A 25,533-nucleotide genomic window follows, 5' to 3' on the forward strand; every position below is an offset into this window, starting at 1 on the left:
TTTAAAATACTGAAATGCTGAAGTGTTCCCTCTAATTTTTTTATGTCCATATGCAGAATGAATTTTATGTTCACCAATATTGAGATGACACATCACCTGCATATTGGAGAACATAAAATTAATTCCACCCATGTACTGTCAGTGTTGGCAGTGGGAGCAGAAGAATCGCAGGGCTGGAAGACACCTCAGGAGGTCAAGTCCAGCCTCCTACCCAAAGCAGGACCAACCCCAACTAAATCATCCCAGTCAGGGCTTTGTCAAGCCAATATTTAAAAACCTCTAGGGCTGGAGATTCCACCACCTCCATAGGTAACCCATTCCAGCACTTTACCACCCTCCCAGTGCAATAGTTTTTCCTAATACCCAACCTAGACCTGCCCCACTACCAACTTCAGACCATTGCAGAATGAGGAGCAATCTGTCACCACTGAGAACAGCCTCTCTTCCCTCTTTGAAACCTCCCTTCAGGAAGTTGAAGGCTGCTATCAAATCCCCCCTCACTCTTCTCTTCTCCAGACTAAATAAGCCCAAATCCCTCAGTCTCTCCTTATAGGTCATGTGCTCCAGCCCCTGAATTATTTTGGTTGCACTTAGCTGGACCCTCCAATGTGCCCACATCGTTTCTGTAGTGGGGGCCCCAGAATTGGATGCAGTACAGGCAGTCCCCGAGTTACGCGGATCCGACTTATGTCGTATCCGCAGTTACGAACAGGGCTTTTCTCGCCCCGGAGGATGGGAGCGGCGGGACGCCCAGATGCGCCATGGTCCCGCTGCCCGCATCCTCCGGGGCGAGAAAAGCTGCTTCGCGTCTCCCTGGTCTGCTGGGGTGGGCTCCCCCCCCCCCCCCCCCCCCAGCAGACCAGGGAGATGCGGAGCAAAGCCTCGGAAGACGCCAGCAGCGGGACAGCTGCGCTGCGTCTGGGCTGTCCCGCGTGCTCCGCGGCTTTGCTCTGCGTCTCCCTGGTCTGCGGGGACGGGGAGGGGGGGTGCAGCTAGTGTGCCTCCCCCCCTTAGCAGACCAGGCTTTTCTCGCTGACGACGCCTGGGGTAGAGCAGTTGGGGCGCTGCCGGGTTGGTCCCGCAGCGCCGCTCCTCGGCGCTACTGGACCAACCCGGCAGCATCCCAGCTGCTCTGCCCCAGGCGTCCCGAGTCAGCCGCTTTTGAAACTGACCAGCGGCTGATTCCAGGAAGCCCAGGGCAGAGTTGCTCTGCCTTGGGCTTCCTGTAGTCAGCCACTCGTGCGTTTCAGCAGCGGCTGAATCTGGACGCCAGTTCCGACTTACATACAAATTCAACTTAAGAACAAACCTACAGTCCCTATCTTGTACGTAACCCGGGGACTGCCTGTACTCCAGATGAGGCCTCTGTACTCCAGATGTGGCCTCACTAATGCCAAATAAAGGGGAATAACCTCTTTACATCTGCTGGAAATGCTCCTCCCAGTGCACCCTAATATGCCATTAGCCTTCTTGGCTATAAGGGCACACTGACTGAGCCATTTTCTCATCCACTGTAATCCCCAGGTCCTTTTCTGCTGAACTGCTGCTGCTTAGCCAGTTGCTCCCTAGCCTATGACAATGCTTGGGATTCTTCCATCCCAGTTGCAGGACTTTGCACTTGTCCTTGTTAAACTTCATCAGGTTTCTTTTGGCCCAATCCTCAAATTTGTCTAGGTCACTCTAGACCATATCCCTACCCTCCAATGTATCTACCTCTCCCCCTAGCTTTGTGGCATCCACAAACTTGCTGAGGTTGCAATCCATCCCGTCATCCGTCATCCAGGTCTTTCATAAAGATGTTGAACAAACCTGGCCTTAGAACTGATCCTTAGGGCACTCTACTTGAAACTGACTGCCAACCAGACACCAAGCTGTTGATAACTTTTTTTAAATTAATGGAGATTGCCTATCTCCTAGAACTGGAAGGGACCTTGAAAGGTCATTGAGTCCAGTCCCCTGCCTTCACAGCAGGACCAAGTACCATCCCTGACAAATTTTTGCCCCAAATCCCTAAATGGCCTCCACAAGGATTGAACTCTCAACCCTGGGTTTAGCAGACCAATGCTCAAACCATTAAGCTATCCCTTCCCCCACTACAGGTTGTGCCTGACAACCTAGCCAGATTTCTATCCACCTTACAGTCCATTTATCCAATCCACACTTCCTTAACTTGCTGGCAAGAATTATGTGGTCAAGGTTGTGACGTAGTGGGTGTCTGCTCCGTAACCTGGGGTTCCCCTGATCCGTGATGTGTGATTCCCACTGACTCACCCACATGTGTATTGGTCCAGACATTTAGTCCCGGTCTAGGTGGTTAGCAAAGCTCATCCTAGAGGGAGAGACAAAGAAAGGGAGGCGGAGACGAACACCTGGTTGTAGTGCAGGGTCTGGGAGCGAGGCAGTTTCTGGCTGGGAAACATGAAGGGAACAGACTAAACTGAGGGGGTGATAGACCCTCCCCCCCCCCCCCCCAATCCAAGGGGTCTGAGGCTGCCTGGCCCTTCCTCCTGAAACCGTATCACATCTATGTTGTGCTGTATCCTGGAGAAGCAATAAACCCTCTCTATTCTACTGGCTGGCGGAGTCTATTCTCACTGCTAAGGGGGCCCCAACATGCTGTAATAAAGGTATATCACATCCACTGACTTTCCCTGGGCCAGTCACTTCATCAAAGAAGGCAGTTGGGTTGGTCAGGCATGACTTGCCCTTGGTGAATCAATGTTGACTATTCCTGTTCCTTTTGAAGCACTTGGAAGAAGGGAAAGTGATTTCTTGAGGATCCCCTGTGCGATTTTTTTTCCGGGGACTGAGGTAAGGCTGACTGGTCTGTAGCTCCCTGGATTGTCATCCTTCCCTTTTTTCATGATGGGCACTACATTTACATCTCCTGATTTCTATGAGTTTTCAAATAAAATGGCGAAAGGCTCTGCAATGACATCTGCCAACTCCCTCAGATGCATTAAATCCCAATGATGCGTATGTCTAACTTTTCTAAACAGTTCTTAACCTGTTCTTTCTCCACCGGGGACTGCCCACCTCCTTCCCATACTGGGTTGCCTAGTGCAGTAGTTTGGTAGATGACCTTGTCTATGAAGACCGAGGCAAAAAAATTGAGTTCTTTAGCTTTTCCCACATAATCTGTCACTACGTTACCTCCCTCATCCAATAAAGGTCCCATGCCCTTCCTGATCACCCTCTTATTGCTAAGAAGCCGGTAGAAACCTTTCTTGTTACCCTTCACATCCTTTCCTAGCTGCAATTCGGCCTTCCTGATTGCAGCCCTGCATTCTCAAGAAATATATTTATACTCTTCCCTACTCATCTGTCCAACTTTCCACTTCTTGTCAGCTTCCTTTTTGTGTTTAAGCGTGTCAAGGATTTCACTGCTAAGCCAAGCTGGTTGCCTACCATATTTGCTTTTCTTACTGCGCAGCGGGATGGTTTGTTCCTGTGCCTTCAATAAGGCTTCTCTAAAATACTGCCTGCTCTCCTTTCACCCTTATGTTCGCATCCCAGGGGATCCTGCCCATCAGTTCTTTGCAGGAGCCAGTCTGCTTTTCTGAAGTCCAAAGTGTGTGTATTGATGTTTTCCTTTCATCATGAGACAACTGGTGTTGGGTGTAGGAACAGTATCAGGGTAGGTGGGGCTTGAGGGTACAACCCTAGGGTCTCTAGGCCAATGCCCTATTCTCTAGGCCACTCCAGTACCTACCACAGCTCCCTATCTTCAGGGCATCCCTTATCCTGCCTTCCTAATTGGAGAGTCCTCTCCATCCCTGAAACTGGGAGTTGAGTGTGGGAAGGAGTCTTAGGGTTCGGGGTGGGGGGTGGGGATAAGGGTGAGGTGTTTGGAGAACAGGAGGTGGCTCCAGGCTGAGGTCAAGGAGTTTGGAGTGGGAGTGGGCGCGGGGCAGGAGGTTGGGTTGGGGGTTTGGGCTATAGTTGGAGTGCAAGAGAAGGCTCAGGGGTGGGTCTAGGAGGCAGCTACGGTAATAGAGAGGGCTAAGGCAGGGAAATGGGTAACAGGACAGCTACCTGGGGCAGCTCTCATTTGTTGGGGGAGGGACAGGTGGCTCAGTGCTCACCTGTGGGGACAGAGCTTTCTGGTGTTCATGGTCATGTGCCTCCAGCCAAGGACGGCAAGGGCGAGCAGAACGGCAGTGTGCAGAGCCACCTTCCACGATCTCCTCCCTGCTCTCCGGAAGGGCTGGGCCCTGAACACGAGGCTTTGTGGGCTGCCGCCCAGGTGCTCCCCTTAGCTCGGGCTCTGGCCTACTGCCCCATAGCCCCTTTGTGTTCATCCGTCCCCTACTGGGAACTACCCTGGCCAGGGGAGAAATGTGGTATCTCCCAGTGCAGCAGCCCTAAGCGGGCAGTTGTGCAGGCACATGGATGCACTTAAAGAAACCTTGGTGCTGAAGAATTTGTGAGGAAAGCTATGCATTCCATGTAAAATAATACCATACCATAAAATAATACCATACCATAATGTATCGGTTTTTCTAAGGTCTTATTATGTTTCCAATAACTTCATTAAGAAATATGCTACAGAGATTTATACATGTTGAATAGCAAAATAAGCAAACCTAAGTGTCACTAAAATATTTTGCGAACACAGTGTGTTACTGTCTCTTACATACTCATTCTGAATTGAAGGAAGAAAGCTAGACTGATGTCTTTTGGTCTCAGAATAGCAGATTTCCCAGGTGAGCCCAAAATAACAAAATCTGATTTAGCATAGTTACCAGTAGTAAACTGATACCATAAGCATTGCTACAGATCTTCCATTTGTCTATTAAAATTAGCATCAACAGTCTATTTCCAGAATAAATTGTTTAAAGTCCAGGGTAGCTTTTTGAACTATGATGGAGAGGAAAGCAGAGCCTTTCTTTTATCTAGCGCTTGGGGACAAAACAAACATGCAGTCTGGTGTGGGGGCAGTAGGAAAACATGACCTTGACTGAGCAGCGCAATCCTGCTGATATGTGGGTCCTTTGTCTCTAATGGAAAACATTGGCATTTCAAAGTACTACTTGCACTATTCTAATTTTAAAACAAATCAAGGACTAGATCACGGATTAAAATAGTCTTCCAGTCTCCCTACTTTTGTAGAACTGCCTTTCTGAAATGGGTGTGATTGGTCAAGTACCTTGGGCTACCAGGATTCTGGGATATCTTGGGATTAAAAGTTTCAGTCCTCTGTATTGGCTACCCACATCCAAAACTGTCAGTCAAAATGGACAAGAATTAACTCAGGCTTTGGGAGTGATTCTCTTGTTCTTATTTTACCCAAAGAGAAGCATAAGCAGTTCATAAGTCTGAGGGGTAGCTGTAGCTTTAAAAACAAGTAGTCCCATGGCACCTTAGAGGCTTATATCATGAGCTTTCGTGGGTGAAACCCACTTCTTCAGGTGAGCTGCAGTGGAAATAACAAAACCAATACATTATAACAGGGGAGAGGGAGGAAAAGAATTAATACACTCTTCACTGAGAACATGAACACAGGCCAGTAGGAGGTACAGTCTACTTGTAATGCCCATGTTGCAAAAAGAAAGGAAACTGCTTGTAGGACAAACTTAAATAACAAATAGACTAGTAACACTTACCATCTACATTTTTGTTAGTCTATCTTGAGCTTTCATGGGGCCAACCCACTGTTAAGTTTTTCCTGGGACAGCAGGGGTGGGCAATAATTTTTTGCCAGGGTCTACACTGGAAGGGGAGGGGCCTCAAAAGGAAAGGGCAGGACCAGGATGCTTCAGGCTTACACACTTATAGACCATGATTTGGTCTGGGGGTTGGGGAGCCCCTTTGCTCCCCCTTCTCACTAAGCACCAGTGCTCCTGGCGGTGGGAAGAGACTTCCTGTGCTTCCCCACCCCCAGGCCAATCAGGGCCTGGGGGCGGGGAAGCATATGAAACCTCCTCTCGCACCTCCAGGAGCGTGCAGCACTTCTAAGTGCAGGGTGGTAGAAACTGCACATGCTGCCCCCTTCTCCCAGGCCCTGATTGGCCTGGGGGTGGGGGAGAGGCAGGGCCTCTGCAGTTCGTATCAACCCGATTGGCGGGTTGAATTTGGCCCGCGGAGGCCCTTTTGCTCACCCCTGTTACAGACTAACTCGGCTATCCCTCTGATGCTTCTAGGACAGATACTTACAGATGCATTGACTGTGAATGTTTGGCTTCACCCAGAGGCATGGTAAAATCTTGAGCACTTGCACGATCCTATATTGGGGAGCTAGTGCAGTGCAGCCTTACAAATGCTCAGAGTAAGCAATGGCAGAATTCTGTATTTTATAACCATTCAAAAGCTTGTGCTCACATTTACCCAGTTCATAAAAATGGTTTACACATGTTGTTTTCTCTACAAAAATACACACAGCAACAACCCTCTCTTTAGACTTGAATTGAGTCACAGTTCACAAGTACATTCCTTACATGGCACAATTCTTTCCTGGCTAGTGACTGCTGGCTAACTATAGTGCAAATGTTGTTTTGTTTGGGTTATGACAAAGTGTCAATGAACAGTTCAGACTTATTGGATGTTGTACATTAAATATTCTCCATAAAGAACAAAAGAAGAAAACGTATGTAGTGTGTTTTCTGTAAGAAAATATTTGCTTAAAGATCAGTAGCCTAAAATGTTACATGATGTAGGGAACATTACTGGCATTTGTCTTCTCTCCTCCCCCCCCCCCCCCCCATCAGCTCAGTAGGAGCTAGGAATACAATATTTCTTTAGCAGCAAGGAAAATGAAAGATAAATCAAGGGTTTTTTGTGTTTAAACAGCAAGGAGGAGGTCAGGATTTGCTTGGGGTGAGTGAGAAATAGCCTCCCTGAAGGTTTGTCTGAGTTAGACCACTTTGCTCTAGTGGCTTACATTGATATCTATAAGTTCTGACATCACTGTGGATTGTTGTGCACCTGGGCTTATTTTTTATGTTCTGTGTATCCATTGGGACAGTACTAGCATTCAGGTGATAAGTAAAGCTGTAGTGTAATTGAAGTATATGTAAATGATGGCAACACAGCTTCTAGCCTCATGAATTTATAAGAAACTTTTTTATTGCTAAAGATTATGCCACAGATGAGGCAAAAATGCACTCATAAGAAAGCTACATATGCCGTTGTGATTAGCTTCTTTATATTATAGTTAGTCTTGTAGAATATTTACACATGCTGTATTTTGTTGTCTACAAAGCAATAATAATTGGCACTTATGTGACTCTTTTAATTCTTCAGAGTACTCTACAAGCACTAACCATTCCTTTCTGCACTCCTGGGAGGCAGGTGTTGTTCTCACTTTACACAGAGATGTTAACCGAGGCAAAGTCCAGACTACGAGTTTGTCAGAAAAAGCTACGTAAAATGTGCTCCACATTTTGCTTTTGTGGGCACAGCCCACTTCTTCAAATGACTAGAGTGTTGGAAGTCTTTAAAGTGCTACCAGACTATTTGTTGTGTTTTAAGTTTATTCTGTACAGACTAACTCGGCTACCCACTCAAGCGTCTGCATTTTGCATAACTTCCCCCTATTCTTTTGTCGAAAGAGGCTTTTCTGACATTTAAAATAAATAAATACATATGGAGCTAGGTATATCTCATAGAACTGGAAGGGACCTTGAAAGGTCATTGGGTCTAGTCCCCTGCCTTCACAGGAGTACCAAGTACTATCCCTGACAGATTTCCCCAGATCCCTAAATGTCCCCCTCAAGGATTGAACTCAGGGATGGGTGGATTTAGCAGGCCAGTGCTCAAACCACAGAGCTATCCCTCCCTGTCTAGACTGGGCCAAATGTCGGAAAAATCCCCTCTTTCAGAAACTTCCTTCTTCCTCACAGAAGGAGGGATACAGGGGTTTCCGAAAGAGCGCATTTGCACTTCTGCAAAAAAAAAAAGAAAAAAAAAAGTGGAAGTGCAAACGCATTTCCTGGATGCGGCGGAGTAGACATAACCTGGGTGACTTGACACAGCAGAGGGAACCTGATTGTACAGCACCTTTGAAAACTGTCTTGTGTGCTCCCCCATACAGGAACACCTAAACCAGCCAGTGCAGGAGGGGGCACAAACCACTCCTTTCTCTGTGCCTTACTCATCTGTATAAAGCTGAGTATAATCTTGCCTAAGCATTTCAGAACTAATCTATGAAAATGAAGAACAAATTTTCCATGGGCGGTTGAATTCTTGGATCAGTCATAGGAATGGGTATGTTGTAGAGTCATTGTTGCACTGCAGAGGAGTCATCCTGGGTTTTTGCCAGATCTTGTAACATCAGCAGTAGCCTCCATCCTCTTTCTTGTGGTATTTTGTGTTTCCTTAGTATTCTAGACCACTATGGAACCTAAAAGTAAAGGTGTTTTCTCAGAGTGGAGTTATTTCATCATGAAAAATGTCATCTTGTCTAGCTCTGTCTCTGAGTTGCATTCCAGTGGGGATGAAGAGGATAATGCAGAAACATGCTTGTAATTCATTCTCTCTCTCTGCTGGTTTGATTTTCATTCTTTTTTTTTATTTAAATGTTAATGGCTACTTTTATTTCATGTTCATTTTGGTCGGGCTGTAATAACACAGGCTAGAGTCCATGAATACAGCCAGTGGCAGATTTTGCTCTTTAAGAGCATTGTGTGTTGCTGGCTCTGAGTGAAGCTCACCTCCTAGATACTCAGCCATCTTCCTTTTGACTCCAGTGAGAGTTGATGATATAGGCCAGAGTACAGTATTTGGCCCTGTCGCAACAAATCCAGAAAGACTTTTTTACTTCTGTTCTTAAACATGTATACCAAAATGCTTTTGTAAATTTACAAAATTATACTGCTTTACATCTTAAACCATGGAGCCAGAAATAGATATTTCACTAGTCCTCAGTGCTTACCTCGCCCTAACGGAGTTGGGGAGTTTACACTTACCAAAATCAAATTCAATTGACTCAAGGACCTAAGTGTGCCCTGGTAGCAAAGAAGGCTAATGGCATATTAGGGTGCATTAGGAGGAGCATTGCCAACAAATCTAGAGAGGTGATTATTCCCTTTTATTCGGCACTGGTGAGGCCACATCTGGAGTATTGCATCCAGTTCTGGGCCCCCCACTATAGAAAGGATGTGGACACATTGGGAGAGGCTCCAGTGGAGGGCAACCAGTATGATTAGGGGGCTGGAGCACATGACCTATGAGGGGAGACAGAGGGATTTGAGCTTATTTAGTCTGCAGAAGGAGAAGATTGAGGGGGGATTTGATAGCAGCCTTCAACTTCCTGAAGGGAGGTTCCAGAGAGGCTGGAGAGAGGCTGTTCTCAGTAGTGATGGATGGCAGAACAAGGAGCAGTGGTCTCAAGTTACAGTGGGGGAGGTCTAGGATGTATATTATGAAAAACTATTTCACTAAGAAAGAGGTGAAGCACTGGAATGGGTTACCTAGGGAGGTGGTGGAATCTCCATCCCTAGAGGTTTTTAAATCTTGGCTTGACAATCCCTGGCTGGGATGATCGAGTTGGAATTGGTCCTGCCTTGGGCAGGGGGTTGGACTCGATGACCTCCTGAGGTCTCTTCCAGCCCTGGCATTCTATGATTTTATGACTTCAGTGTAAGCAGAATTAGGCCAGCTCTCAGAACTTTTCGAAAACTCCTTTCGTGTAAACATAAAGATCAGTAGTAACTTTCATATAACTAACTCAGTTTTCTTCTTGATTTTTGTGAGAAGACCAAAGCCCAAGATTCTGGATTTTCTTCTCAAGAGCTGGGACATCTTAAGTGATAGGCAGTCAGCTCAAGTAGGATCTATCTCCTGGCAACACACAGTGCATGCTGGGAGTTTAGGTCGAACTTAGACACGTTAGCTTGATTTTCTAAACAGTAAGTCCACACATCAAACCTGTTCTGTTGACTTTGAGGGCTGTTAAAGTCAATTTTCTGTACTCCTGTTTCACAAGCAGTAATCGTAAATTTGACTTTGTGGTAGTGAAGACACAGCGCTTTGAAAGATGATGTTCTTGGCCTCTGGCAGGTGTCCTACAGTACCCCATGGTGACCACTCTGGCCACGAATTTCAACTCTATCTCTCTCCAAGTGAACAAGAAAAGCCCTGGGAAAATTTGAATTTCACTGCCTGCGTGGCGAGCAGACCTCAGAACAGGCAGCATGCCTGACCATGAGCTCTGTGAGTCCCTAATATCACAGATGAGCATCAGTTTTCCTAGCCAATCTGCAGATTCCTCCCAAGACACTCAGACAGTCTGGGTCAGCAAAATGGAGGAGAATGGTCAGCAGGCGAGTGGAGCACCCAATGTCACGGAGAGCCAAGAACTTTTTATAACCTTGGAGACAATCCCCTTCTCTCAGATGTATCTCAGTTGGGCAGTGATCCTGGAGAGGGCACTTCTGGTGAGTTGACATTTTTTTATCTTGTGAAAAGTAGGTCAAGGCAATTGGACGTGATTTATGGTGGCCACTCTGCCGACACAGCTGGGGTCCCGGAACAGCTTGTTAATGTGTCTGGTGATGGAGCTGAAATCCTTTCTGTGCATCTCCATAAAGCTTTCATAGAGGAACTCTTAAATCCCTCTCTCACTGTTTCTGGGGAGACCTGCCTTCTTTCGTCCTACCATGGTAGGACATCTTCCCATGCCAAGATAGCATTGAGTGGTCTGGCATCATTGCAGCCCAAAGCACTGCAGCGTAAGGTCCAGGTTTCTGGTCACAGGCAATCAGAATCTGCTCTCTTTGTGATTTGGAGAAGACTGAGATCTCACATGGCAACCTGGAGGAAGCAGGAGAAGCTCATCACTAGCTGATGTCTCTGCAGTAAAACTGTTTGCTCATCCTCAATGAGCTCCTGCCCTGCCACTGTGCTTGGATGCTCTCCCCCCTCCTGCCCACTAGCTCCTGAGGGAAGGGAAAGTTGCACATTCTCAGCAAATGGGAGGAGCCACTACCCTGTTCTGCCACCTTGTCCAGACAACTTTCTGCCCTCCTGCTCTCAGACTTGTACCCCAGCATGTCCCTGCCACAAAATCATAGGACTGGAAGAAACCTCAGGAAGTTATCAAGTCCAACCCTCTTCTAAAAGCAGGACCAATCCCAACTAAATCATCCCAGCCAGGGCTTTGTCAAACTGGAACTTAAAAACCTCTAGGGGTGGAGGTTCCACCACCTCTCTAGGTAACCCATTCCAGTACTTCACCACGCTCCTAGTGAAATAGTTATTCCTAATATCCAACCTAGACCTTCCTCATTGCAACTTGAGACCATTGCTCCTTGTTCTGTCATCTGTCACCACTGAGAACAGCCTCTTCTCCATCCTCTTTGAAACCACCTTCAGATAGTAAAAGGCTGCTGTCAAATCCCTCCTCATACTTCTGTATACCAAATAAGGACAAATCCCTCAGCCTCTCCTTTTAAGTCATGTGTTCCATGTTTGTTGCCCTCCGCTGGACTTTCTCCAATGCACCCACATCTTTTCTGTAATGGTTGGCCCAGAATTGGACACAATAATCCAGATGTGGCCTCACCAGTGCCAAATAAAGGGGAATAATCACTTCGCTTCCCTACGTCTGCTGGCAATGCTTCTCCTAATGCAGCCCAGTATGTCCCTAGCCTTCGTGGCCCCAGGGCACACTGTTGACTTGTATCCAGGGCAGCCTCACACTCAACCCCCAGGAATGTGTGGCAAAGCAAAAGACTATCCTCCTTGCTGTTGTGATCAGCTGCCACCCCCACTTCCAAAACTTCCACCCTGGACTCCTTTTCAGTCCCTGCTGTGTTCCCTAAATAAAAATGTGTGATTTCTGAACACCGGTCTCTTTATTGCTTGTGTGGAATGGGGCAGGGTTATAGGCAAGCACACTGAATGCAGGGACGGCTCATTGACAGCAACTTGCATAACTCTCAAAACAGGCCATTCATAAAACTTTCTTTCAAAGCCTCCCTGATTTGCTCTACTCCTTGCTGTACTCTCTGTACTACCTTGGTGTCTGGTCACTCTAAATCTCTTGCTAGATGCTCTGTCTCAGCCCCCGCATCCTGTCACGTACCTTTTCCTGCTTACTCACATCAGGCTGCCACCACAAAGGGAACGTAGCGTTTGCTGAGGTCTGAGCTAGTCAATAGAATGTAGAACCTTCCCTGTAAATGCTGGAAAGCACGTTTTACCACTGTTCTGCACTTGCTCATCCTGTGGTTGAACTGTTTCTTACTGCAGTCCAGGCTGCCTGTGTGTGGCTTCTTGATTCACTAGCACAAGGAGTAGGCTGGGTTGCAGAGGATCACTTTTGGCATTTCAACATCTACTGTCATTTTCCAGTCTGGAAAAAAAGCTGCAGCTTGCTGAAGAGGCAGGCGTTCCTAAAGATGCACGTCATGCACTTTTCCTGACTATCCCACGTTGTGGGTGAAACAGGACTTGAGATCCACCAGTCCCTGCAGCACCATTGAAAAGTGCCCCGTTTGGTTTATATACTCCTTGTCTAGCTGGTCCAATGCCAAGATGAGGATGTGCATTTCATCTATTGCCCTGCCACAGGTAGGGAACCCCAGCACAGCAAAGCCCACCACTTTGTCCTCCGCATAGTTCTCAGAGTCACTACCCTCAGTAGCAGAAGGCTATTGATTGCCTGGGTTACTTGGATCACAACACCCCACTCCCAATTGATTCCCAACTGACTGGTAGCTGTTTGGCATTGCAAGCTTCCACGGGGCAATTGCCATTTGCTTCTCCACTGGGTGAGCTGGTCTCATTCAGTATTTTTTGCACTTCCAGGGCAGGGGAAAGCAATTTTATGTATATGGATCTTCCCATGCCAGTATCACAGAGGGTCCCTACCAATCTGTGCTTGTCTGATTGCATCAGTAATGGTGTTCCACTGTGTCCAGCGGATGGAATGCTGGTGCCATTCGCTCAACTCAAGTGCTTCGCATAGGAGTATGTTCATGGCCTCCTGGGGTTTGTCCTTGTTCCTGCAGACTCTGCATATGCTCTGGACATACTCCAGCTTTAGGTGCACTCAAAGTTAAAATAATCCTCATGATGTTTTGATGTTCAGTGGGATCCCCCATCGGATCTATGCTTACATTGCTATGGTGTCTGTGTGGGGGGAAAGGGTGAGACGAGACCGTTTGATGTTGCACTGAAGCAGGTGCGGAGAGGGAGGAAAAAGTGCATTATGGGATGTTAATGACATGGACACAGAGCAACCCGCTGCACAATTTTGGTGGCAGTGTATACAAGGAGCATACTCCAGAATGCAAAGGGGTGCAGGCATTGTGGGATAGCTACCCACAGTGAATCACTCTCAAAATCAGTGGTATCTGCCCTACTGGGGATGTGCTACTTCAAACTAGGTCAAATTCTTATTCACCATTCACTTTACAAAATCGGGTGCTATTTGACATAGTAGCAGCTAGAGCTTGCTTGATTGCTCAACACTGTCCATGCTGCAGCTGCTCTCAGTCCTGCTTTCTGCGTCTGTTTCTGCCCAGCCTGTTCTTGTGCTCACTTCAGTTCCTGCCCTTCTCCAACCTTGATTCCCGATTCTATTTCCAAACCACATCTCTGGCTCACCCTTTGACTGGCATTCAGCTTCTGATCACTATCTCTGACTTGCCGCTCCTGGGTATCCCAGGGTCCTGATTCTTGACTTCTAATCTCCACTTGTACCTCCAGGCCTGGCCATTCCCCTGGCTCTGACCATTGCAGCTGACATCCTGGTTGTGATCCTGACATCAAGTTTGTGAAACAATGGAGAGACTGAAGAGAAATACTTGGTTTCTGGTGCACATGAGTTATTCAAATCTTTTACTATTATTACTTTGTTTAAAATGCATACGAATTCCAAAATATACACAGCTTTTTTTATGGTCTTGATTCAGAGCTCAGTGAAGACATTGGGAAGACTTCTACTCTCACAAGGTCATTTCCTGTGTGCACAGAGTAAGGCAAAATTCCTGCCCCCAAAGATCTGTACTCAAAGTGCATATCTACCCTGCACATCTGACCATAATGTTTATTTTTGTATGGTTTGATTAGGGAAGTTTGTCTCATGGCTGGGGCACGATTCTGTGTGTGTTGGAAGAAGGTGTTATAGGAGCTGATAGTGCCAGAAACAATATCTTCCTGCACTGGTAAATCTGTGTTAGAATCTGGAAATTTCACACTTGAAATGGGAGCACTGAATGTTTGTCCAGTGTCTTATCTAGATATAACCTAGACTGCAGCACAGTTCTTTGACATGAGTCCCTAATCTTTTTTTTTTCCCCCTTCCCTCTACACTACTAATAGTAAACAGACTTCTGGTAGACTTTTCTAGGCCCTGATCCTGCAAACACTTCACTTTATTGTTGAGTAATCGATTTGAGGGAAACTATTCACAGCAGAAAAATTAAGCATGTGCATAAAAGTAAGATCATAGCACTAAAACAATACAAAGGCAAAACTCTGAACAATATTTCAGACAGGAGAATCCTTTTAGCACTACGTTTAACACAGCCCTATAATCAATGGAGTTGAACCTATGCTTAACTTTGGCTAATGATCTCCAATTGAGTCGGTGGGACTCAAGGAGGAACTGCTTTTTTCCAATGTATGTTTATATCTAGTTTACAAATTGAGTTTTATTCAGCCCTGACTCTCACCACTGTATTCAGGGGCGACTGGTGAAGAGGAGATTATGGCCTGTTGCCCCCCATGATCCCTGACCCTCTCTGCCCTCGCTCTGCCTTCTTCCCCCCTCTTCCCTGCCCTTGCTCCGCTCCTTCCCTGCCCTTGCTCTGTTTCTGCCCTGCCTCTTTTCCAACTGTGGTGGCCTGGAGCCAGCAGACCAGCACTAAACATCAGGAATCCGCTCTCCTCCCGCCCCACACTTACTAGCAGCAGTGGGGGAAGTGGAGTAATGTAGCCCCAGCTCAATTTGTTTCCGTAACTTTGTTGCTCCGGTGAGTGTGGGGCGGCTCTACTCCTGCTCCGAGCAGTGCAGCTGAAGGAGCAGAGCTGGCTGGGGCCGCATTGCTCTGCTTTCTTTGCCGCTGATGGTGAGAGCAGGCAGAAGGATGGATTCTTACTGTGGGTGCCAGGGTTTCCTCCTTGCTTGCTGCTGGCTGGCCCTTGCCCCTCCCACCAATGTTCCCCTCTAATCTTTCCCATCCATGTGCATATTTTTTCCATGCATGTGCAGAATGCATTTTTATGTGCACTGAGGCATGTGTGAATGTGCACCACCAGTAGAAACGAAGAACTTAGCTGTGGACACACTGCAAATCAGTTGGATGGCAGTCGAATGTCTTCTGAGCAGCCACACAAGTGCACAGCTTTTTACAGGGAGCACTACCTCCACCCCTGGTGTTTGTGGCACATGGCTCCTTGTGTCTTTTCCACACATCGCCCCTGACTATCACTTCAATTTTGTACTAGTTCATTTCATTTAAGTGAAGTAAAACTAGCATAAAACTGGAGTGGTAAATCAGTTCTGAAATCAACTCTGTGCATTCCTGGTTACTAAATTGGCATGTGAAAAGTTTTTTAAAAAAAAAAAATCTTGTTTCACAGAAGCTTTTCTGTTTCCCTTTATTATGAGGTTATTGAAATCGGATATTGCATGAAGCAAAAGGCCCCGGTTGTTCTGTTTGCAGAATTTCTGTATTGTTATTGGAATAGTGCCTGAAATCTGCAGAATTGCGGTGACTCCTGACAGTTCTGCAGCAGATTGTTCCACATTTGTGATCACTGGCAAATTAATTGGGATGTCAGGATTTTCAGAACTATATTTTAAAGTTCCTTTCTATAAGTTAATGTAGAACAAAATGCACAAATTAAATATAGCTGCTGGGCCAGATATACGGTTTTTTATCTTGGTTTTTGAAAGAACAAGTATTTTGCTACAAATTAACTTGCATATAAAGAACAGAGCTACATACTAACTTAAATTTGTTTTATTTCTAGTTCCCAAGAAGATGAGCGGCCTATGTCGCCCTTCTATTTAAGGTATTTCCTCCTGCTCATCCATCCTTCCTTTTTGTTTAATTCTCTTTGTGGGAAGAACTTGATGATATTGTAATGTAATGTTGGGAATGATGCCAGAAATGTGTGAAGAAGCTCTCATCAAGTTTAAGATTATTTTTATTGTCCTCATATCATCAGCCAGCAGGGTGGATGAATCCTCTGATTATATATTTAAAAAAATCAAAGTTTATAAGTGTGCTGCTTGATTTAATGTCAGACTAATAAATTTTAGTTAGTAGATGATCCGTAGAGATCAACAGTACAAAAGATGCAAAAATACCTAGTGTTGCTTTGAGTTTGCGGGGGTGGGCCTGTGGGGAGCTTGCTTCTGATGAGCTTGTCAAGGATAGTTGGTTTGAAGGCCGGAAGAGAGAGTTTGGAAAAGATTTCTTCCAGGATGTGGTCTTAATCGGCTCCTTACAGTAATCTATGTACAATCCATTAACCCTAACGTCCCTTCAGCCTACCATTGCAGACATGTTAGTTGCCCACTTTACCTTGAATTGTTTCTTACAGCAGGTTAGCTTCTTATGCTAAACACAGCTTGTACTTAGCTGAAAGACTCTTGAGTGCCTTTCACAGACTTGAAGATGAGCTCTATGTAAACTGAAAAGCTTTTCTCTTTCACCAACAGAAATTGGGCCAATAAAAGATAACGATTCACTCGCCTTGTTTCTCCTGATGTCAAGTAGGGGCCAAATTCTCCGTTGGTGTAAAGTGGCACAATCCATTGGCTTTACTGGTGATATGCCCTATTGATACCAGTCGAGACATGTTTCCAGATCTTAAAGGTTATAGCCAGATAAATTGTTATACTAGTGGGGGAAGTTGGGAGCAGGAAAGGGACAGAAATGCAGTATGAGTTTCACCATGCTGAGACTTGCTGACGTTTAAAAAAAAAAAAAATTGCTAAGATTTTTGTGACTATGATGTTTGTAATTTTGAGGTTTTTTTTAAATAATTCTTTTATGTATGTTCTTGTCTGTCTTTGTGGACTTGTTTAACTCTGTTTTTACTCGCAAAAACTACATGTTCATTTTACACACTTTTAAATGCCTGTGTCTGTCAAATCTATATACAGACATGTGCAAAGGAGCAACACGTTGCTTATCAAAGAGGAATTACAGAGGTTATCAGTGGAGCAGACTGACTGGATAATCTAATCTATCCTGCAGGATCTTTCTCTGGGGTTTTGTCTGATCTAGTTTTAAAAGTCCCAATCTATAATATTTCCATCTATGCTCTTGAAAGACTGTCACAGCCTGGTTCATTTCAGGGTATGTCTGCTCTGCAGCTGGAGGTTTGCCCCGTCCCCTCCCCCCCAACTCAGGATTTAGCACATTTGAAATAAGTGTGGATGTAGTGGCGTAAGCAGTAGAATGGGCTAGCCACCAGAGTTGATCACCCTGGTGGTCAGGTGTGGTGGAATTCTTGTGGCTAGCCAATGCCATCTCTCATTACATCACTTGTGCATCATTATTTTCAGGGCTCGACAAATTATGGTAAGCCCTACTTGCCAGACAAAAAAGGGACTTGCCACCCCCCAAAAAAGTGGTTATGGCATAAATTCCTAATAAGAATAAGAACAGTAATTACTAATAACTTGGGTGGTGATATTAACAACTTATTAATAAATATCTTTTATAAATCTCTGCCTTTTCCCTCTGCTGCCATGTCTCCTCCCCTTGCTCCATCAGCTCCCCTGGTGCCTGCTGCCCCGCAACCCCTCACCCTCTTCTGCTGTCCTGACTCCTGCCCTCCATGCCCTCAGCCTACCTGAGACCTGCCCCCCTCCACCAGCCCTTCTCTCCCCCCTATGCCCACTCCTCCAGTAGCCCCACTCTGCTCATGTGAGCTACCCCTCTTCTAACACCTCCCTCTACACACCTGCCCTGCGCCTCTCCTCTGGTGCTGGTCCCTCCCCTACAGGTGTCTGTCCTTCTGCTTCACCCCCAAAATCCGCTGGCACCTGCCTGGTGCCTCCCCCTTCCCTCACTGCCTCTGCCCCCTTTGCCTTCTTTTTCCCGATACCCACCCCCTCACTACCCTCTGCTCCATTTACCTCATGCCCCTGTGCCCTCACACATGCCTTGCTCCATTCCTGCCTTCCTCATGCCCACCCCTTCTTTCGAGCCTTCTTCCAGCAACTCCCCTTTCCCCCTCTAGTCTCCAATGCCCTTACCCTCTCCTCTCCCAGCATCACCCTATCCCCCCTCCCACTGACATCTCCCCTCCTGCCCTTTTCCTCATTTTCTACACTTGGCCCCCTGGCATTTGTCTCTCCTGCACCCCTGTCCCTTGGTGCCTTCCCCTTTCTTCTCCTCCTCCTCCTCCTCCTCGTCCTCCTGACCTCCTCCCCTCAGCACAAGCCACTTCTCCTTCCCCCTCCCCTATCTGGCTTCTGTCTTCCACTTTGAAGGGTTGCCAGAGCCTTTTTGAATCCGGTTGCCGGCCGTGACGTCAGGATGCCGCATCATGCCAGCGTCCTGGTGTCTGTCGGCATCCTGCCCTCTGGCTCGCGCCCCACCTCCTCGCGTCGGAGCTGAACGCGGGCAGCCTGGCGCTGAGAATCACTGCACTTCCCCCTTCCTGGCGGCGCTCTGCTTCTCCACCAGCCAGCGGATCGGATGGGGCCACGCCGCCCGTAGTGCAGGCTTCAGCCAGCCTGTCACAACGGCCCACCAGGCCAGTCCACCCCTGCACTCGCCAGCTGGTAAAATCTACTTGCCATGGGCGAGTGTATTTGTCGAGCCCTGATTATTTTTAATGTGCTGACTTAAGCATCAGGGCTGGATAGCCTGACATTTCAAGCACATCACTCCAAGCTATCTCTCTGTCTGTCACTGAATAATTCCCCTCCCACATTGGTGTTTAGATAAAAGATGTAAAAAGTGGGTTACTGGGTAAACGTGTAACTGCTGCAAAATTCAGTGGTTATATAGTTACCTGCACATGCAGCTCCTGCCTGCTGCCCCACTCCTGGTTAAACTTTCACATCCCTATTTCAGATACTGGTGGACTCTCACTGTATTTCTCTCTTCCCCTTTCAGTTGTTGCTTGGAAATGTCTCTCTTAGCTAGCTCTCCTCAGAATTACTGATTCCTAGGGTTAGTATATGTGTCCAGATTATTTATTTTCCTTATGTTACATTTTTTTCCTTGTGGAATCTTATTTTGTTGTTTTTTCTGTCTGTCTTTCTGACTTCTTTGGTTTCCTTTATTGTTGTATCTCAACTGGTGTTTGCAACTCTGATGCTAAAGCAGGTATCTGCAAATTTCATTAATGTGCTGTTAGTTCCAGGGCTGGCCTTACCATGAGGTGAACTGAGGCGGCTGCCTCAGGTGCCAGACTGTGGGGGGACGCCACTAGGACCCAGAGTGTAGAAAATTGTATCTGCTGCTGGTGCATATGTAGGTAGCAGAGCAGCACCATGAGAGGAGTAGAACAGGAAGAAGGCAGAATTGAGACCTTTCAAAATGTTGGCCCAAGCGAGGGGTATGGGGGTGTCATTTGAGCTCCCCGCCTCAAGTGTCAAAATGTGGTGGGTTGGCCCTGGTTAGTTCTACCTTCAGTATCAGTAATGAGGATGTAAAATACTTCACAAGTAGTTAGTTCCTAGCATTGCAGTCTTTAATTGTTCTTTGTAGTGTAGATTAGTGTGTGTGTGTGTGTGGGGGGGGGAGTCCTCCTATTGTTCATGCACCTGGGACATGCATGGGCCCAGCAATTCAAACAGTGCAGGAAAGGTGGAAAGCTGAGGCCAAGAAGGGATCCACACACTGCCTGCCAAAGTATCTGAGAAGGTCACCTGCAAGATATCTTCAGGGGGGTTGCACTGCAGATTAAAAGGGAGAATGACCAATGGTTTAAGTTTATCCTCATGGAGTCGTCACTTAGGACTCAGCCAGACACTCCAACTCCATCAATGCACAGTGTGCCAACCTCGGAGCCGTGTCCAGAATTGCTCAGGGACCATCTGCACTGATCTCCTGTGCAGAAGATTGGCTTAAATAAATGAATGAATGAAGATGCCTATCTCCTAGAACTGGAAGGGACCTTGAAAGGTCATTGAGTCCAGTCCCCTGCATTCACAGCAGGACCCAGTACCATCCCTGACAGATTTTGCCCCAGATCCCTAAATGGCCTCCTCAGCAATTGAACTATCAATCCTGGGTTTCACAGGCCAATGCTCAAACCACTGAGCTATCGCTCCCCACAAAATTGCTCTTGGAGATCTTCCTCCCAATGCTATAAAAGAAGCAGCTACGGGGTCATTCCTCCTCCAGGAAGTCTAGTAAGGCCTTGGAGATGGCCTGCACCATATCTAGGCTACCCAGGCTGAGTCCTTCAGCCCCAGAACTGTTGATTCCAGTCCAGACGGCAGGTCCATCGAGTCCATTGTGTATGGACGCTCCAGTGGCAGTGGATGAGGATTTTGACCTTCCCACCACTCCAGATACATTTAAGGCCACACAAGATCTCATTAAACTCATGGCATCAGTGCAATTTGTGGCATGTCCACCTCCTTCTTGGTGGCACAGCTCCAGTGGTGTGGTGGTACCATCTTCCTCATGCTCGTTCTTGGCACCAGTGTCTGGCACAGATGACCCCTCTGGCATTGGGACCTGCGGCCACACCACCACCTCAGGCACCTTCTGTGCCTCTTCCAGCCCCAGCACCCAAGGACATCTTCAGCACTGCTGGCATCACGGCACCGTGGGAAGCCTGCTGCCATGAGCATCCACGAACACTCCTTTCAGTGCTAATCGGCAGCACCATACAGTTCACCTCCTCCCTGGTTGGCATCAGAGTACACATCAGAAGCAGGATCCTGGAGCTGTTGGTACCGATCCCAGCACTGACCTCTGGAGGCATCTGTCACAAGCACATGCTTGGCCTTCCCAATGACTGGCCCTATTGGACACAATGGGCCAGGGCCAAGGCCCCACCTTCCAGGGCCATCTTGGTGGCACCCTCCACCTGGGAGCCACTGTCTGCCTTGTTGATGGCTCCATCCCACCTTCTCGTGCAGGACTCTGGGAGAAGAGGTGCATGTACCTGCAGTGGCCCCACCTACAGTGACTCTCCCTGACCCTTAACCTGAAGGGGATGCTGAGTGGGGGAGACCTTGTGGGCCAGGATGATTGTTTCCCTGGTGGCCTCGGTCTCCTCACCAAATGCAATGGGGGGTTTCTCCCTGCCCCCTCCTTTTAAGCATTCTAAGGCTCACCAGGACTTGCTCAGGTGTGTGGCCCAGCTCCACAACCTTCTAGTGGAAGTGGTGGTTGAGGAGTCTGATCAGATCATGGATGTTTTTTCACCTGAGGATCTGGCACAGGTGGCCTTGCCTCACATTAAGTCTGTCCAGACCCCCACAAAGGTGCTCTGGCAGACTCTGGCCTCAGTTTCATCCACAGCCAAAGGGATTGATAGGTGGTACTTAGTACTGCAGAGGGGCTATAAGCACCTCTATACCTACCCCCAGTTGGGGTTGGTGGTGATGGATGCTGTGAACCATTGCAAGTGTCAGTCAGCTCAGAGCTGCCCCCAAAAATGATGCAAAAATGGTGGACCTATTCAGGCACAAGGTTTATCCCATTGGGATGCTTCAGCTGTGGGCCTTGAACCAGCAGGTGCTCCTCAGTTATTGTCTTCAGCTCCTAGAATGCACTCTCCAAATTCCAGGAGCTGCTCCCCTCAGACACAAAGCAGGTGTTCACAGCAGTTCTGCAGGAAGGCCACACGGTAACCAGGATTGTGCTCCAGGCACATGATTGCAGGTGTGTGGCCTACCAGTAGAGGTGCAACATATATTCAGGACCTACCGTTTGGTGGGGTGAACCTATTCGCCAGTAAGACGAACGCCTTCCTACACAGCCTCAAGGATTCTAGAAGGATCTTGCAGTCCCTAGGCATCGATATGCCAGCCCCTCAGTGGAGGAATTATGACTGCACCCGCTGTTATGTTTTTACATTGGTCCTCCCAAGCCAGCAGGCAGGCATCCATCATGGGGGTCAATGCAACAGCAGATCTCTTCGATCCTCATCTACTCAGGAGTAGGGTTCCTCTAAGCAGCCACTGGGGCCTAAGTCATAATTTTGAGGGTGCACTTGAGGGCAGAGCACTAGCTATTCCGGATCCTTCCCTTCCAGTTGTGAACCCACTTCTGGTATGCCTGGACCCAGATTACCTCAGACCGCTGAGTCCTGAGTATGGTAGGAGTGGGATATTCTGTCCAGTTCTGTACCCTCCCTTCCTCTCACCCCCTCTTGCCATCCTGCTCCAGGGATCCCTCTCATGAGCAACTCCTTATCCAGGAGATGGGATCACTTAAGGAGGTTCCTCAGAAGTTAGGGGGCAGGGGGATACTCCCAGTACATTCTTATCCCAAAGGTAGGATACAGCGCAGACCCCCCTTTATATCTCAAACTTGAATGTGTTCCTAAAAGAGCTCAAGTTTCATATGTTGTCTTTGGCCCCAGTTATTCCCTCGCTCAATCCCAGGGGCCCAGTAGCTTCCACATTTCCATCATGCCAACCCAACATTGATTCCTTCTCTTCATAGTGGAGGACCATCATAATCAATTCATGGTGCCGCCTTTCAGCCTGGCCATAACACCTTGGGTCTTTTATGAAATGTGTGATGTTTTTCTGCACTTAGATGATTGGCTAATCCAAGGCACATCTTGGGAGCAGGTTAAGCCTGGGCTTATTGGTTAACATTCATGGTTATAACCAAGCTCCCATCCTGTTCCTGGGGAGCTGGCTGCCACCCCATGCTGCTGCTGCTGCTTCTGAATCAGTGATGGCATCACAGGGGCATTCCCCCGAGTGGCACTATAAGCTCCTGGTGCGCACCAGCTCCCAGGGAGCCACTGCGGGCGCATGTAACAGTGTAACTGCTGAGGTTTTCAGCAGTTATATGGTCCCCTAATTACCCACATTTTAACATCCCTAGTAAATAAAGCTAGCAGCTTGTAACTCTTTGTTTATCGCACATCAGAAATGTGTAATTTTTAGGTTGGTTGCCAGGTGGAATTAATTTGGCAGGAAAGCCGGCACAGGCTGAGCAACGTCTGGTCCTTCTTTAGTTCAGAGCTCCTGGGGTAGGTGGCAGATTTTCCCATGTGACTTTTTAAAATTTGTCATTGCTGCCCCAGGGAAGCAAATGACATGTGCTGTGATCAGCTTTGTTCCATCAAGGGGGTGGAGGGAACCCTTTGAATCAGAGTGTGTGTATCTGCCAGGTGGTCTATTTTATTTGTCCTGCTTTACTGTTAGCCACGTTTTACATCGTCTGCAGTATTATTGATGTAACACCTGAATCATTAATGTAAATACAAAGAGATATGGGTTGTAGGAGTGTAATGGGTTCTGGGTTTGTATGGTAGTACAGTAATTTCATGCAGATAGTTATGTAACATGTTGGGTGTGAAGAAGAGCTGTTCAGATTCCAAACACTGTGTAATAGTTGGCTTCTGCCAACTAGCAGATCATTCAATCACTTTTGCAAATGTCATCGCTCTCTCTATACATTAAATTTTTCTCCTGTAGGATGAGTGTGACGTCGTGTCACTGTCGCCTGTACTGGCGCTATGGGTTCAGCAAAAAAATTCTACTCCCTCGCCCCCTGCGGAGTCCATAGGCAGCTCCCATTGGGGCTTTGCCAGCGGGGGGCGGGCTGCTGGCAGTGTGCAGCTTTGGCTGCTCCATCATCCACTGCGGCTGCCCCACCCCTGTGCAGAGCATGGCTCACTCCGCAGGACTACCTGTCCCATGGGGCCTCCGGTGCCGCGCAGCCTCCTCCTCCTCCTCCTCCTCCATGTGTGCAGGGGGCAGTTTTTACTGTGGCTGCTGTTGGGGAGAGGTGGCCAGGCCAAGACGCCGAATAGTGGCTCTCAGACCTTGGCCCTTTTAAACTGCTGCCCGAGCGGAACTCGGCTCGGGCTCTGCCGCCTCCCCACCCCGGGGCATGCTCGGGCTCACTGGCTCCCCCCTTGTAGCACACTTGGGCTCTGCTCTCCCCCCATGCACTGCCACTCTTTCTCCCCCACACCCCTCCCCAGCCTGCTGGAGAAGGTTGGGGTTTCTGCACTCCCATCCCCCCCATGCCCTGCCAGTGGGAAGCCTGACCTGGTGCTGCAGCTGCACTGAGCTCCCTCTCCCCCAAGGAACAAGAGCACGCTGCCTGGAGGCTTTCCTTGCTGCAGCAGGTTGCTAAGCCAGGTAAGCGTCCTCCCCCTCATGCCCAGACCCTGCACACAAATCCCTCACTTACTGCCCTCTCTCACTGTCCTCCCCCCGCCAAGACCCCGTATTCCCAGCATGCTCTGACACCCTGCCCCAAGACCCCTCCTTTGTGGCCTGACACCCTGCTCCCTCCTCAACCCTCCCTCCTGGCATTATTATCCTCCATATATCAGACTGTGAGGTTCCCTCCCTCTCTCTCCTCCTGCTTCTGTAAGCCAGGGGTTCCTTGAAATTCTTTCGAGCTTAAAAGGGTTCTGTGGCCAAATAAAATTGGGAGACACTGGACTACACTGTTGCTTCCGTACTCCAGGATAAGGACCAGTGAAAGTGGACAGTGAGAGGGGGGGTTGGCAAGCATAGCAAGCCGGGGATACAGCCCCCTAGTAATGTTTAAAACTCCGTCACTTGATCTGTGTTTTCTAGTGAGAATTTTCCTTTCCTTGGTCTTACCAAAAAAAAAAAAAAATGGAACAACCTAAGGGCAAGAATTAGTATTTAAATTGTTCCACATGTTATTTTGAATCAAAATTGTTCTTAACCCAGTATTATTAAAATACACTATTAAAATATCCATCTTTGGGGGATTTTTATTAGAAATTAGAGCGTACAACTAAGCCTGATTAGGCAACCTATTTCACTTGCTCAGCAATGCCATATTGAATACTTTGCAATGTAAATATTCCAATAATAAAAGAAAAGGAGAACCTTGCTGGTGATTGCTTGACCTAGAAGTTTGTGCTTGAAGGACATATATGTTCCAGAATTCCTTACGATGAAAGCTTATCTTAACATTACAACTGAAATTGTTATGTAACATGGAGTGAACTACTTAGCTTATATAATAGGAAAGCTAATTTTAGATGTGTTAGATAAATCAGTTTCAGGTACAAGTAGCAGCTGGCAAAGTCAGTTCCAAGTAAAGGCAGTTGTGCCCAGCCTAGTTTTATAAACTCCGAAGGTAATAGAGGTCTGTGGTGAAGTGTATATTCCAGTGCCATAACTAGCTAATTTTGGCCTTTAGGCAAGAATATAAAATTGCGCCCCCTCAGCGGCAATGTGCAGCCTGACATGTAAACTGTGGGTGGGAGGGGCGGGCGGAAGCGGGCACTGTCTTAAAATAAGTAGCTGACTTAAAAGAATTAGTTTTCTATATTATTCTTTTGCGTCCCCTCAGCTATGTACCCACAGAAAGTGCCTCACTTGCCTCGCCCTTGTAATGGCCTGGGTATATTCATATAGACTTCTTTATAAAGAAATTTCTCAGTGGGTAAATCCTGATTAGGGAGCTGAGGCACATG

At 47.5% G+C, this 25,533-nt stretch overlaps 1 protein-coding gene across 14 annotated transcripts in view; it reads left to right on the top strand.

Annotated features, from left to right (window-relative positions):
• Positions 1-25,533, top strand: part of FAM13A (family with sequence similarity 13 member A) — a 349,887-nt gene that overhangs the window by 251,794 nt on the left and 72,560 nt on the right. For 13 of the 14 annotated variants that reach the window (XR_016349492.1, XM_075929587.2, XM_075929580.2 and 10 more), the window contains one exon: positions 15,925-15,966. The exons of the other annotated variant lie outside the window; for it this stretch is intronic. Coding sequence is in view for 12 of the 13 variants with exons in the window: in XM_075929587.2 (XP_075785702.2) it covers positions 15,925-15,966 (42 nt within the window). In the remaining variant the exon portion in view is untranslated. The remainder of the gene's footprint in view (positions 1-15,924; positions 15,967-25,533) is intronic. 14 annotated transcript variants of the gene reach the window in all.

This window comes from Pelodiscus sinensis, chromosome 4 (assembly GCF_052426305.1).
Source record: "Pelodiscus sinensis isolate ZL-2025 chromosome 4, ASM5242630v1, whole genome shotgun sequence".
In the NCBI taxonomy this organism is placed as follows: Eukaryota; Metazoa; Chordata; order Testudines; family Trionychidae; genus Pelodiscus; species Pelodiscus sinensis.